At 36.8% G+C, this 16,513-nt stretch overlaps 1 protein-coding gene across 1 annotated transcript in view; it reads left to right on the top strand.

Annotated features, from left to right (window-relative positions):
- COG5 (component of oligomeric golgi complex 5) overlaps nt 1-16,513 on the top strand; it is a 173,255-nt gene that overhangs the window by 124,735 nt on the left and 32,007 nt on the right. Inside the window, exons 11-14 of the mRNA XM_041405419.1 lie at nt 2,063-2,144; nt 4,376-4,580; nt 5,284-5,445; nt 7,472-7,571. Of these exons, the coding sequence (XP_041261353.1) occupies nt 2,063-2,144; nt 4,376-4,580; nt 5,284-5,445; nt 7,472-7,571 (549 nt within the window). The remainder of the gene's footprint in view (nt 1-2,062; nt 2,145-4,375; nt 4,581-5,283; nt 5,446-7,471; nt 7,572-16,513) is intronic.

The following is a 16,513-nucleotide window of genomic DNA, read 5'->3' as shown; positions in this document are numbered from 1 at the left end:
TGCAAATTTGTGCATGAGAACATATGTATGCATGTCTGACCTTATATTATGTATGTATATAGAGATACATGGAAAAGTGATGTATTTCCACAACAACATAAATCGTCATCCCACGTTGCTGTTACTTGTCACCATGTTGAATCTGACAATTAAAATAGGAATGTTGATGGGGAGGGGTACATGTATATTTGTTTTCTGGTCCCTTTAATCACTGTGTTTTCTGCTGAGACAGTGACAGATATGTAGATGGCAATTACACAAAAAAAAAAAAGTTTGAAAGTGCTCTCTAGGTATTTTTCCACTTCCATTAGGTTATTTAGAATTTGAATTGAGTTATGCTCAATAGGCAACCATTGTTCCAGGCTGGGATAGAGAATATGAAAGCCAATTAATTTATACTTGATGTGAAAGGCCATTTGTTTTATAGTAGTCTTCATGTTCTAAACTTGAAACTGTGAAATAAAGAATTAAGTAATTTCACGTTTATGCTATAGCAAAAAATTTATCAAAGAAAAGAGATTTTATGCAGTGAACTTTCTGAATAATTTTCTGATATTCTAATTTTACTTCACCCATTTATGAAAGTCAAGTACAGTTTTGCAGAAAATACAAACATAGCTATAAAAAATTACTTCCATTTCTAAATCCATCATTGTCCTCAAGAATAGAAAAATGTGATTCCGTAATCCCAGTTTATTTTAGCATTCAGTGTTAATTATCATACATTTTATGAGTCCAACAGCATAAAAAGATGTTCTCTCTCAATTCTTAACACATGACCCATAAACTTTACCTTTCTTTATCTTTAGATAAGGAGTAGAGTTGGATTATTTCCTCATTAATTACAGAGTTTGTGATGATAATCCTATTTTTTATCATTACTTTTAAATGTATCACTACACCTTTGACTGATTTTCAGATTTTACGTTAACTCTTGAAGATGATTTTTTTTAAACTGAAACTTGAGCTTGAACTTACAATCTTTCAATGAACAGATCTTCAAGAGGGATGCAGTGGTACTTGTTAATGAATGACCTTGTAAAGACATTTGTTGCTTTGCCCATTATTGCCACTGCTAGTGAAAAGAGACCCTTTTTTTTCCCCTTTATTATCTTAAGTAGTAGTAATTCATTTTGGAGTAGTGAGACTTTTAAATTTAATAGATTATCTCCACCTTTTTGTGGTACTGTTGGGCAGTGCAGAAGTGAAACTGACATTTTTTTTCTTTTCTGATTATCATTCCTATAGTGCTCTGGTCAAACTGGTTAATGCAGCCATAGGATCAAGGGATGACATGTACACCATGCAAGGGGGAAAACCCTTCTGCTCAGAGTGTGTTTTCTCTTCCCATGAGAACACTGAACAGTCTTCCAAGTATCTTAACAAGTAGGCAGGATGGGATACCCATCATTATCTCCTGAAATATTTTTTCTACCTCGAACAGACAGGGATCAAAAACCATGTTTTAATGCTTGACCCTGAGTGCCAGATGTTGGGGGCAGTAGGGAAGCAGCCTGCCCTTGCACATTCCCTTTGGCGTGCTCCCTTGTTTCCCCATTGGCAGGAGGCAGTGAAGGGTCTGCTGTGAGGTTCACTGTATTTTTGTGTGGTTTATGTTTTTGGGAAGCTGAGCTGCTCTGTGTGCAGCACGCAGTGGTTGGTCCCTGGCTGGAGTTAGCCAGCGCGTGGTAGTGGCAATGAATAATTGCTGTGGTGTAGCCAGCACGAGAACTCCCACGGAACGGGAAGGTCACTGCAGTGCAGGGAGATTTTCTAACACGTCTCCTGAGGTGTGCTGCTTCAGGCTGCACTCACACCCCTGGAGAGCTGGGAGCACTTCTGCTCAGACTTGGAGGAAAATATTTAATTCGAGACAGGACCGAAGCTTTTATTTTGTTTTCTCCAATAGTTTTTCTAGCCCTAAACCTGAGGAAAACTTCTCAGATTTCACTTACTCTGTTTTTATCCTCAGTGATGAGGAGCAGCTTTGAGTGGAAGCATTTGCATTGCTTGAGAAAGAGCATGTTTTGAAACTTGCATTCCTTTTGTCCCTTGCTCTTAGGATGGCCAGTCTGATATTTTGTACAAATTTTGGACTGCAGTAACCCAGACACTTTCTTCTCAGTTTCAGTCAGCAACAGACTGTAAGTATTCAGGAGAAATGATTTGCAATGTGTTCTGTAATTATTTTGAATTTTACTTTTTAGTAAGCCCTTTGCTCGGTATCTCCTCTACCAGAACTATAGCAGTGGTTCACTCAGGTCTGTGCGTTTAAAACTTCTGTGTTTGTAACCAGACAGGATCCTCATAAACTATGGTGGAATTTTCAAAAATAAATATTTTCTGTTTCATTAAGTAGTTGTTATCTAATAACAAAAAGTGGAGATAAAAATGTTTGGAATGGTACATTATACTCCCTGAAGCAAGTGGGTTTGCCAAATTCAAAATTAGTAATTTGATTTTAAAGATAAATTCTTAGTCTTTTCTTGTTAAATGCTGATTGGTTGTAAAAATCATATTTCAGTCATTTTTTAGATTCCATTGCAAACAGGATTTTAGTTACTTCAAAATTGTCTTATATAAGTACAGATGAACAGCTGGTGTTCTGACTATACACAATTTTCTCTACGTGTGTAATATGTAAATGGCCGATACAATCATGGAATATTAATTATAAATCATGTGTTAACATAAGACAGTTCTATTACCAGAACATGCTAATGCAGCATGCAGTTGGATCATAGGTGAGTTTGGTACTTTCAAAAATATATCTTTCACTTTTGCATAGTGTTTAAATTTAATCTTTTGCACACAGAGGTGAAGGGCATAAGATGTGCATTTATCTTTGTGATCTCAGCTATTGTACCAGCCCTTCAAAATTTGGTCCTTCCAGGCTTTATAGCAGCAGTATAATTTTGAGGAACTAGCTGATGGATTCATACTCAGTGGTTGCTAAGTAACTAGATGATCCCAAAAGAAAATGTATGCATCTTGTGTTAAAACATATTAATTTTACTGTTTGCCTTATGCACTTCTTTAAGGGCAGTAAGTACATACCCTGAGCCTCCTGTGCTCACACTGAACACGTGCTGCCAGTTCTCAGCACTCACACTGGAGATTGTCAATTTATGACACCAGTTAACAGGACCAACCAACACTGCACAACTGAGGGAACTCTTACGTTTTAGCAGCTGAGCTTTTTCTAACAGCTATTCAAAACTATTTTATTACTTACAGTTTTAATAATGTGTTTTATATAAACTTTATAGGGGAGGTTTGATGTGAATGATGCTTTTATCTTGCTACAGCTGAGTTTTGGGGAGACAGATTTTTTCATTTCAATGAAGCATCTAAATGAAAATGTTAATTTTTAACATAAATTTCTGGTGACTGAATGCACTGACATCAGTCAGGTTTTGGATCATACAGATCAGAAGAAGATATCAGAAAAATAATGTCAAAATAGAAATTTATGGCAGTGTAAAAGGTTTGATATTAGATAATGATGTGCTTTTGTGAGGTTGGGACATTCTTTGTAAACATAGCTTCATGACCTAAAATAACTCTGTGTTTGATAATAAATGTGAATCCTCCAGTATTCAAAATTACATATTTGAGTTGAAAGCACAGGTTGGGTGAAATGGGGCAGATGTCTGGAACCTGAAAAACCTATGAATGAATGGAGCAGTGTTAATCTCCTAATGTAATGGGAAATCTCTAGAGTATGAGTGATGTTAGATCAAGATTAACAGTTGCTAAAGCAGTTGTACGTTTGTTTCATTTCCTGTTACTTGTGGCAAGCCTTTCAAGGCTGAAAATAATGCTGCTTTTTCTGCTGGCTTTGTGATTCTCTGACAAGTTTAGGAATTGCATATTAAGTGCCTTGTTTTAAGAAGTGTGCATAAAAGCATATGCTTCCTTCATCACATTTCTGAAGACTTTCGTTCATAGGGGTTATCTTTGTCGGTTTTAAATTGTTGTCTTCAAAGTTGCACAGCCCCACACTTATCCTCCATCAAGACATTGTTAGCAAATCTCTAGATTTAGAGAGTTCCAGTTATGCTTTGGCCATAAATGAATGATAATAATAATAATAAAGTTTGATACCAAACATTTATTATACAAAATAAAGTCTTTTTTTCATATCTGGTCTTCCAGTTGTGGGTTTTATACTGGTGCTTTACATCCTTTGTCAAGTGCATTTAATATTATAGTTATGTCACTTTAAATTAATTATAAATATTACATTATAAATATTAAACTTAGGATAACATTGTGTAATGTTGATATAAATGCAAGGATAGAGATTATTTATAGGAATAAAAAAAATAGTTTGAATTTAGCATCGTGTGTTGCTTACTCCTTTATTTTACAGCCTCTATGTTTTTGAAGCAAGCATTTGAAGGAGAATACCCCAAATTACTGAGGCTTTATAATGACTTATGGAAGCGTCTCCAACAATATAGTCAAAATATTCAGAGGAATTTTAACACAAGTGGAACTACTGATCTTTTTGCTGAACTACAACAAATGGAAGAAGATGCACAGGACATATTCATGCAAAAAAATGAAGATTATGAGTAAGTATTATGAACTGTATGACTATAAAATATGAATCTTTGCACCCTGTAATAAAACAGAATTTTTTAAAAACTTACTGTTATTCAAATTGTCACTGCAGGAGAATTTTAAAGGCTTTTTTCCCCTCTTGCGTTTACTGCTCTAATGCTATTTTAGAGCTGTAGGCTTTTTATTAAGCAATATATCTAATAGTGTTGGGTTGTCTTGTCTTTCACAAAGTCTCTGACTTTTGAACAAGTTCTATCTTTTTGTCTCTCTGGTTGGAAAAAATAGGAAAACGGTGAAAAATCAGTTTTGTATGTGTTAGGATTACAGCACTAGCTTTCTCCTGATGACACTGCAATCATTTGAATGTGACAAATGCTCAGTTGTTATGATTCACAGTTTTTAGTTTATACATCATAGAATAAACATGATCTAAGTGATATCAGAAAGATCAAACTGAAACAGGCTTATCAAGCCTATTAGGACTTCTAGACTTACGTAAGATAAAATGAATATTTTATATGAGAATTGTATTGACTCAAACATGTTCTTGAGCAGTCAGTGGGAGACTTATCAGAAGAATGTTTTTCATATGCGTATGTTTAAAAAGCAGAAAGAAAAAACAGGTTCAGTATTGCAAACTTTGTAGGTCTGGAAAAATTTAATGCTATTGTGTATTTCAATTTAAAATGTAGTAACATTTTCTTGTGTGCAAAGTCCAGAAAAGGCCTTGAAAGATTCACTGCAACAGTATGAAGCTGCCTATCTGTCAAAATCCTTGTCTCGACTGTTTGACCCCATCAATCTTGTCTTTCCTCCTGGAGGTCGGAATCCTCCCTCTTCTGACGAGCTTGACAGCATCATTAAAACTATAGCCAGGTATGCACATATAAGGCATTGGAAATGTATATTGGAAATACTCAACATGTCTGTTTCATAACTTACAGTTTGAGAAAGGAGACTTCCGTAGCAGTAAAAGGTTGATTACTCTTTAATTATAAAGTAGACTAGTGCAAAAATCAAGTCAGAGTTTAGGATAGGCTAGGATAGGATGGGATAAAATACAGTAACACACAATAGGACAGAATATTTCAGTTGGAGGGGACCTACAATGATAAATCCAGTCCAACTGCACAAACACTTCAGAGCTGGCCAAAAGCTAAAACATGTTAAGAGCATTGTCCAAATGCCTCTTAAATACTGACAGGCTTAGACCACCTCTCTAAGAAGCCTGTTCCAGCGTTTGACCACCCTCTTGTTACAGGTGTGATTCCTTAATGCTGAGTTGGAACTCACCTCGTGCAGCTTTGAACCATTCCCACACCTCCTCTGACTGGATCCTGGGGAGGAGTGCTCAGCACCTCCTTCTCCACTTCCCCTGCTTAGGAAACTGCAGAGGGCAATGAGGCTGCCCCGTCTTTTCTCCAGAGTTGACAAGCCCACATCCTTTGCTATCCCTCACAGGACATTCCTTTCAGTCCTTTCACCTGATCTATTGCCCTCCTCTGGACACATTCTTCCTAAATTGTGGGACCTTGAACTATACATGGTGTTCAAGGTGAGGCTGCACCAATGATAAATACAGCAAGATAGGCATCTCTTTGTTATTATTTATAATAAATATATTTTATTGTTTATTTTCTGTATTTTGTTTTTCTGGAATAAATGAAATTTTAACATAAGTTTTAATGTTTAAGCTTATAAAAGATCAGGAAGAGAAACTTTACACATACTGTCAATGTCTGGTATGTTAATTACCCTGACTGTGTCAAAGGGAAGTGGTAGTTGTTTGGCTGGAAGTGATAATACCAGATGCAAATACTTTGTTAGAGTAAAACAGGATGATAGGTAAAGCAAGATGATAGGTAAAGATGACTATTCTAGGTAGAATTTGTAGAATGAGATACCTGAATTACCAGTGGTGCATTTTCCCTCGTGAGGTTTTGGTAACGACTACTCTGTTTAATAAAGTCTGAAAAAAGATGGGCTGTATTCACAGTATGTGTGTGTGTGTGTGTGTGTGTGTGTGTCTAAAATATTAAATATTGACACAGTACTTGTGACTGGGCGTTACAGATGCTCAGAACATGTCTGTTGGTGTGGTGACTGATACTGTTTTGTTCCTTGCAAAAGAGAAAGGAAAACAACATGAAAATGACGAAATTTCAGCTGAGTCTTCTAGAGTGACCTTTAGCTTATGATGTTTGGGGCCCTAGAGAGTTCTCAGAGAAGATTATTCCAAGTTGGGGTGCCTAATGATTCTCCAGCTCTTGAGAGAGGTTAAACTCACCCTTAGCAACATGATGGTTCTTGTGCTTGCCAGTCTTCAGCAGAGCAGGTTTGAATGCAGCCCCAGCCGGTGGAGATCTGGGGATGTTAATGAACAAAAAATACTGGAAGCGATTTAGAAATCTTTTCCTTCTCCGTTTGTTCCCTGTCATTCCTTGGGGGCCTCTTTTACTATAAAGGATTGCCTAAAACACAGCTTATTAGTTGTGTCAAGCTAAGGCATCCCCTGGGTATTTCTGCACAGCTCATGTAATTCCAGAGTTGAATGACTGTGTATTCACCTGTAATGTTTGAAGGCTGCTGCCAAATCTTGAATGTAGTTAATTGCTGTCAATATTTTTGAATGGCTTACTAATAGTGATTTCATACTGAAGTGTCATTCCTAAACTTTGCTCATTTCTACTAGAATAGGAACACTGCACAAAAAATTCCCAAATGACTTGTTAAATTGTAAACTGAATTACGGTGCGTGGAAAGACTTGGTTGTATGTGTTACTCTCTCTAAATTGACGTGCCACATAACTGTGTATTCATAGTTAATTCTTTATCGATCCAATACTGCGTTCAATACGGCACTGTTTAGTTGTTAATTAAGATTTGTAATCTTTGCTTCCAGTGAGCTGAATGTGGCTGCTGTTGATCCAGACCTGAGTTTAGCTGTGGCCAAAAATGTGGCGAAGACCATTCAGCTTTATGGTGTAAAATCAGAGCAGCTTGTAAGTAATTTTAAATTTCTAAATACTAATGTTTTTTCATGTGCAGTGTTCTGGCTTTTGTAGATTTAGAACATAACAGTTAAGCAATCTAGATAGACAGAACTTTCCAATTAGCTTTCCATTGTATTTATGAACATGATCAATTAAATTCTGCCTTCAGACAAAGTCAGTCTATTGATAGCAGTAAAATTTATCTGTATAACTCCAAATTGAATTTGCCATATTAATTTTTAAAACCTCAAAACTGTAGCTGTCATTAAACAAAATCAAGACTGTTTAATTCAGTTCTTTATTGACCAGCATTTGATACATCAGTTACATGATACAGCATTTTTATGGTATTAAAATCTAGACTATTGAAATACAATTTTTCACTATTTGCAAGAAATGTTGGGAATTTTTTCCATATATGTATTATTTGACATATATTTAAGTGACCTTTGATTTGTTTGTATTGTCATATATTTCCAATCATTTACCATGCTAGTGGTATCTAGTATTAACCTGTATAGAAGAAGGATCCCCAAAGCCTTATCCTTTTGGTAAGACCCTCCAAAAAGCCTATGGATAGTACAGTCAATGTTGTCATCGTACAAAAAAAATTTTAGGTGAACAATTTTCTCCTAAGGACTGTTGCTGAAATTATAATAGTTTTTTAATGAAGAGATGAAAATAAATTTTTGCAATATGTAGACCCAGCAGAAATGACTAACTACTTGTATTTGTAAACAAGATTTTCACTTAATAAACAACATTAATTCCGACAGCAGACTCAGATTTCAGTAACATTCATTTACTATATGTTTTATTTAAAGAAAGATGCTTGTTAATTTTTTTTGGTACCAATTGGCTACAAAACATTGCAGCAATTTAGTTAGTGGGGTTTCTGTTTACCTTTTACATTTCTGCCATCTTGGAATAGCTTTGAAAAAATTGAAATTCAGTAACACATACTTTGTTTACCTTGTCTGTTGGATTAATTGTCTTGGAAGTTTGCTGACTTGGTGTATGGAAAAGGAACGTAGGTGAAGCAGTCATGAAGGCCATAAAGAATATTTTAAATTTTAAAATTAAAAAAAATGTTAGCATTATTTTGTTATCTGTTTAAAGCGTAGTGCTTAAGCTGGGTCTGCTTTTAAAGATACCAAATCATGGCTTCATAATTTCAGAATGAAATTTGCTTATGACCGAAATAAGGATTTTTAATAGGTTGTGAGAGTCATCATAGGTAAAAAAAATACATTGTTGTCTATATGTCATGAAGTGTAGTGTCAAATAGTGGCATTCAAATGGAAAAAAAAAAGACCTTTCATCTGTAACTGTGAAAGCATCAGGGTTGTGCTGATCGTCTCTGTTAGAGTCTGACCAGTGGATTCTTTGGAAGTGAACTTCATTTTGTGATCAGACAGCTGGATTCATAAGAAACCCTGAAAGAACCAAGATACTTAGAAATAAGCTGATAAGTATAAGATTTGTTGCTTTGTGTTAGCTAACCTTAAAGTAAAAGAACGTAGGAGGAAAGAGGGAGTGTGAACCCTTGAACTTCTTGATTTTGACACCTGAAAATGCAAACATGAAACCCTGAAAAGCTTAATGATGGGATTAGCCAAGCTGGCAGGATGAATATCAATGTCCTCGAAGCACATACCTACAGATTGTAAAATAATATTGCACAGCTACCCTTTTTTTAAACTTCTTTCTTTCCTTGCTGATACATGTTACAAATTTAAAAGCCAGAAGTGATCAACACAGTTGCCAAGATAGAAGTGTCAGAGTCATCTTTGAAGTGCTGAAATATCATTCCTAGCCTCCAGCTGCCTCTCCAGCAGGGCATGGCTCTCCCACTTGTCCTGTGCCATGCTTGCCAGCCCTCTGGATATAATCTGGAACAATTTAGCCTTTTTTTGGTGCCTATTTTTGGGCAGACAGATTGAGTCTGAAATGTGCACCACATGTAGAATAGGAGCTATGTTAGACAGCACTGTTTCATTATGTTTTAGTGGTTTAGCCAAGAATGCAATCTTAATTCAATCTTGTTATCCAGCCTCCAACAATAGCTTGGAGTCAACAATAGTCCTCCTCTCCAAAGCTGAGAAGGGACCATGGTACATATCCGCTCAGATGCTTCATGTCTGATAGCTATAGCAGAGCAGTGCTAGAGATGGACATTTAATTTCCTGGAGGAATTTGAAATTGAGTTCTCTTCCAAATTAAAAGTAAACAAAACCATGTCAGAATTCTCAGTGAAGGAAGATGGGGGCAGGAGACTTTAAAAAGTAATTAATTTTTTTAAAATGTTGTAGTATTGCAGGTAGATTTGAAAGGTGAAAACTGAAATGTGCAGTTCTAAAAGAAGGTTGAGACATTCTGATGTTGATGTCAGGGTTTTTATTTACTCAGTTTCACGAAACAAGGAGTTCACTGAGATTTCATTGCTGTTTCTCCAGGTATCCTTAAATAGACAAATAACAAGAAAAATGTTACTCAAGATTCAAAAGTTTTACCTTTGAGCAAAAGCAGCATCTGTCAGTCTGTACATGCAGTCCTAAAATAAAAATCACTAAGAAAAATGGCCTCTTCCTGTAAATCCAAAACATTTTTTTTATGCTACTTGTGGCTTTGTACCCTTTTTAGCTTTCCCCACATCAAGAACTTGCTGCACCTGAGCCCTGTTCTTTTATTAACCAGTTCAGAGGAGATAATAATGTCTGGAAGCAGCAGTATGTAGATACATTCTGCTGTTGGGTGAATCTTTAGTCAATCCCTTGCTGATGCTTGGTGTGGTTGGTGTATGCCATGCAGCATTCAGAATTATTGTCCTAATTTCACTCAGTGTAATTGCAGGTGTTCTTACTGTACAAAGTTTGAAGGGCTAATTGGACACTGCACTAGATTAAAAAAATATTTCTGTTAATTTAAGAGTGTTGGCTTTCATCCTCACCACCCGTCCTGTGTTTTGTTGTGCTGAGAAAGCGTGCTTGGTATATTTTATGCCATTATAATTTTGTTTCTTCTTATTAGTGTTTTTCTTAAAAGAGAGAGGCCAGACATCTTCATAATGATTACAGATACCACCAAATTTCTGTTTAGTCACCATTCCCACATCCTTCTCATTCCAGATTGGAAAAGATATTAACAAATCTGGACATTGTGTTTCGGATAAGAACAAAATTTTCCTCTTCTGCATTTCCACCTTGTAATCCAGTGCATAGATTTTAACAAAAGGTCTGTTTACTGAGCCAGATTTTGTTCATTGGCCACTTTTTCTTGCAGGTGAGGTAGCCCAGATGAAAAAGAACCCTAACTTTTCTCCTCTGTTCAGTTCCAGAGGAGTCATCCCTTCCCACTTGCAAATACCTTTAACAATCTGTCTTGTTTGATACCTACAACGTGTTGTGCTCTTGTTTAACTGGCCACATCAGGAAAATCAGCTCTTTCATCAAATACTTAGAATACGTAGAGTGAAGGGAAGAGATTTTTGAGAAGGCAATAAGTTGCATTTCTGAAAACAAAAAATAAGATGTTGAGTAATTTGAAGTGTTTATGAGAATTCCTGCTCTGTAACAAAAGATAGGAGCTCATAAATCTGCTTCCTAGAGATATTTTTACCCATTTGTTTAACTGATAGTTGAGAAATGTAAAAGAGAACTTAAAACTCACCAGCATCTTTATTACATGCCTTTGACATGGCAGTAGTAATTGTGTGGCAGGATCCTCTAGTGCAGTGATCTTAACATTTTTGGTTATGCATTCCTTTCAGTATAAAAGTTGGGAACATACATCCTCATTATATGTATACTTGTTTCTTTATAACTTTTATAGATGTACTATTGAAGTTCTGATATTTTTGTCATGCACCCCATTTTGTTTTGCCTAATCCTTTTGGTGTGTGTGCCCCATTTCAAAGACCACTGCTCTAGAGTAATTCTCTGCAGTAATCTTCCATAATAAGGGAACAGACTTGGTCTGCTATTTTTTTGAAAAGATGCCTCCTTGATTTCAGTTTTTAGAACTCATATTTGGTTTTGTTAGTATGCTACTTTATATCAGATTTTTCATTTATTTATAGAAAAATTTAAAAATGGTAGTCTAGTGATTGAAAATAAAACAAAATTGTGTTTTCCCAGTTGATTACCTGCAATTTTGTCATTTACGGAGCTGAATTGTGAATGTACTTGAAATGTTGTGTTTTCTCTTATAATTAAAAATCTCTTCGTTGCAACTTTGCAATCACTATATTTTTGTTTGCTGTTGATAGAGAAGTGAAACGTTGAGGGTTAATAGCTCTGGAAGTTTAAAAGAAATGTAATTTTGCCAACAAGCAGAAAAATAAATTGTAAGATCCATTGTCCATGTAGACTTTGGTCCTCTAGTTTATTCCCTTCCCAGGGACTGTTGGAAACAATATTTGTTGTTGGGGCTTCTGTTGCATTCTTTCTGGTTTATAGAGTGATGATTTCAGTTACCTGAATGTAAGTACTGCATGTTCTCTTACTTTTGTGCTGTTTCTATGCAGCTTGTCATGTGGGTGGATTGAAATACACTAACACACCCACCAAGTGCACATAGATGAAATGTGTTGTGCTGTGAACATGAAAATGCAGTTGTTTAGAGAAGGTGTGATTCTCCTACTTTGTGAACCTGGAGACCTCTACCAGTTTCCTCCCTAGAGTTACAGTCATCCTGTCAGACTATCTTTGTGAATTTTGATCAGAGTCCCAGAGCAATCCTTCCTGCCTTGTCTGATGGAGGCTGTGTCTTCTGACTCCTCCCACCACAGGGCATCGCTAGAGGCATCATCAGAGACAACGTTATCCTTTGGCCAATAAACAAGCAAAGAGCCATTTGCAGAGGCAGGATTGTAAAAATGAGATTGCCCACTTACTTTTCAGAGCAGGTGGGGGCGATTATGCTGGCAAATTCTGGTGGATTAAACTGTCTTAAAAACATTTCTATATAAGGATACTGTGTGCTTACATGATTTAGACAGACACAAACTCACTCCACTGTGTTGCCAGCTGGCAGAGCACATTTTAGCTCCAGTGCAGTCCATGCTGACCAGTTCAGCTGTGGCACCTTGCTGAACACAGCACTCACTCAGCCTGGAGCACAAGCAGGAAGAGTTCATGTGTGCTTGAAGTACAGACAAAGCAAGAACCTGCATGGCCATACTAAACTAGGCACATTTTTTCCTAAGGTTAGGGTAGAAAATGCTAAAATCGGTGGGAGCTGTGATCACCTATAATTGGAGTGTTTCCTAAATATGGAATATTGTATTTTATGGAGTAATAAGTTTATCTAAAAAAAGGGATCTTTCCAGCAGACAAGAGGCTGCAGGCAGATGATATAATGGAGATCTTTCCCGCTGTCAGACTTGTAAGCAATCATGGAGAGGAAGCCCTCAAAATGTGGAGATGGAGAGTGGGAGTAATGAGGGAGGAAGGAAGTAGAGAATTTGAATAATTTTTTAAAATTCTCTTAACTCAGAGTGGTTGAACTGATGCCACATATATCACAAAAGCAGATGAATGAGGCAGAGGTTCGAAATACAGGCTGAGGACAGTTCTCTGGAAGAGCTACTAACCTTTGCCCTCAGCTGCTAAACTGTCCTTCATAGCTCATGGTAGAGGCTTCTCATCAGGATTTTAAACTGGGCAGTGGTTGTAGTGTTTGTGATTATCACGTTTGCTCCTTTGAAATTTTTAAGCACTGTGCAGAGAGCAGAGTCCTCCCTGGCATTCTGAAGAATTCTGCCCTGGTCTTCTTAAGAAAACATAAGACAATGCATGGTGTGTTTTGCATATTTCAAAGTTAAAATGCTAAAAACCCAGGAACAGAAGCAAATTTTGAGATTAAAGAGAATACATAAGTGTCTCAAAAACTAGTCACTGCATCAAGGTTCAAATAGTTGTCACATATCCTCAAAGGGCAGGACATTGAATCACTTATTGGTGACCTCTGCTACTGGATATGCCATGAGACAAAATATGTAATTCTGATCCCAAAAGTGATAGATGACTGTACTCTTCAGACATAAGAACATTTGTGTGGAACGTTGGGTGAATGACGTTTTAAGATTCTGGATTGTTTTGAGGGAAAAGTCAGCATCAGCTGATGATATCTGTGATATAAGAGTAGGCAGCCTCTTTCTCACTGTCCTGGATCTCAGTAGTATATTGAGATTTATTTATATTTACTTAAGTAAATATTTGAGTTACGTAATGTTATGCATGGTTCTAGAATGTGCATCAGCCCTGCAGAGCACTGGAGCAGTAATATGAGCAGTAATATGTTGGCACAAAAGGTTTCTTGGGAAGTGGGAAGCTTTGATGTAGCCTGATCTTGATTTTGAATACAATGGTGAAACTGGATTTCAAATGTTGTGAAACAGTTCTGAATATTTAACTAGCTTAATGTTTAAATGTAAAGTGACTTTAACATAAAAGTTATGTGATTAAAATTAATATACATTATTACTAAACTTCTGAGGGTTTACTGAGATTTACTTTTCGATTAACTGGTACTAGATTGTGTAACTAGGACAATGCTACTGTAAAGTATTATTATCTGTCATAATGATTAGAAGTATGTGCTTGATGACAGATTTTTTTTTTTAGTGCATTATAATTTAAGAAAGTAAATACCAAAAAAAAAAAAAAGCAGAAGTAGAAAAGTGTACAATTCAGTGTTGTGTCAACCCCTTCTTCAGAGACAAACACTATATACATGCATATCCCAATCACTGACTGCTTGTCCCCAGATGGTCTGGGTTTGTTTTTCAAAGAGTATGGGTGTTGAAAACACATAACTGTCCTCAGAACAGTAAATGTATGTAAGTAGAAGAGCTTGTGAAGGCAAATTTGTATTCTCAAGGTTTGTTCAGATTAGTGTTGGCCTCCCTTCAAGGATCAGCAAGATGTGTTTGTTTTTGCTGCAGAAGGGCTGGCTATTGAACTGCTCCACGCTGTCACCCTGGTGTTTCTGTCAGTGTCTGCCACTCTCACTTGGGAGCACACGGTCAGTAAGGATGTGTGACAGACACTCAGCTGCCATCCCAGCTGTGAGCATCTCTCTGAGATGGGAGGGTAACAGCAGTGGGGCCAGGCAGTGCCTCCTGGCTGGGGGGCTCCCCTTCCCCAAAGCAGTGCCTGGCTGCCAGAGCCCTCCTGGCCACGGTGCCTGCAGGGTTGCCTCTCCTGGGTGCAGCTGGAGGCTGGGGAAGGGAGCTGTTGGCCCAGGCCAAGAGCTTGCTAAGGAGTGTCCTACCAGCTTAGTGGTGCAGACAATCATGTGCCAGATCCAAGGACCTTTCCTGGCACCCTTTACAGCTGTGGGTGTAGCCAATATGTGACTGAGACTGAACAAAAGCAAGATGCAAAATCTGTTCAAGAGGAAGCTTAAAATGCTGACAAATTGGAGTAAGTTTTTTCTTGCATCTGGAATTCATACTTCCTCCTGCTGTAAATAAATCTCTAAGGCAAAAGTTAGGAGATGTGATTTCTTCTTAGTAATATTGCTTTTGGTCTTAAGATTTTCTTAGATTGCCAGAACTTCAAAATATATGCTTTTCACAGCATGTTTTTCTATCTGCAGTGCTTGTCAGCTGTACTTGACTTATTTTCATATGGCATTTGGTGTTTCTACCAGAGTTTTAGACCTTGAAAAGAGTACAGTTCTCCATGGCATTGTGGCTAACTGGCAACTTAAAATACTGCTGGATGGGTACAAGAAAACTCTTGGATATTAACTCTTCAGTGTTCAGCCCTTTCTTCAAGTAGCCAAGTATTTCTTTGAGCCAACTCAGATGCCACCTTTTTGCATGCTGGTGCAACCAAGCCCTTCTATAATTTAATATTCTATTTTTAGTGAATGTAATGGATGGAGATACAGGCTGAAGACTATCTATCTATCTGTCATGTTCTGATATTTTTAGAGCACTGATCTTTGTAATGCTGATCAGCACCAAATGTATTACATAAGATTAGCATCAAAATATATACAATGGAAAGTCAGCTCTGCTGCAGTTCTTAAATTATTTTTAGTATTGCCCACAAAACTTGTATAGCTCAGTGCATTGCCCTGCCATTGTGCTCAGTCTCTGTAGGAAACGTTTTTAAGGATTCATTTTCTCTTCTCTCAGACCTGTTCAGTCACAGGTCTCCTTCCTGAGGCTTCATGTAAGATAGTCAGTGATGCACATTATGAAGATTTTAATAAATCCCCATTTTCCACCAGGACTGAAACTGAGACTGAAATTGTCTCTTGTTTTCCTCCAATCCAGTTTATATTTGAACTTGTGATTTCTAGATGCAAGATTCCAAATTTTGTTTACTTACATTCCTAGCTACTGTTGTGTTCTTTATTGGTGCTCAGGTAGCTTCATCTTTTGCAGTTAGCCATAATGATATTTTCAATTTTCAAATTTTAGTGGATACTCAGATCTAATATCTTCTCATTAAATATATCTCGTTCACTAGCTAACCATTTAGAATGGATTGGAGTAGGTTACTTGGGAGAGTTTTTGAGTTTAGAGGTAGACTGTAAGAAAACAGACCATATTCTTCTCACACCACTCTAGAAGAAGTATTTTTGTGTTTCAAATTTTCTGAAAAATGCTGGTCCTTTCCTTTGAGTGTTTTTAAAAACTAGTTTGTAATTACTGAGGTTTAAAATAGATCTCAACTTTCTGCATATCCATCCCATCATCATAATTATTTGTAGCAGATGAATTTGGGTTTTTTTCATCATTTCTTTCTTAGTGGGTTTGTGGTGCATCTGATATATTATAGTTGATAGAAGAAAATTTGCTGTTTGTTTTTGGTGATGTAGTCTTGAAGGTGTAATGCTGTCATGCCATGGCTTTACAGATCTTCCAGGATCTCTCTTCCTGAGAATGCAATTAAATGCGCTCTGATCTTGGTTTATATTACTACTGTTAAAAA

This window comes from Onychostruthus taczanowskii, unplaced genomic scaffold (genome assembly GCF_017590055.1).
Source record: "Onychostruthus taczanowskii isolate IOZ18803 unplaced genomic scaffold, ASM1759005v1 scaffold23, whole genome shotgun sequence".
In the NCBI taxonomy this organism is placed as follows: Eukaryota; Metazoa; Chordata; class Aves; order Passeriformes; family Passeridae; genus Onychostruthus; species Onychostruthus taczanowskii.
This window is presented reverse-complemented; position numbering and strand designations above follow the sequence as displayed.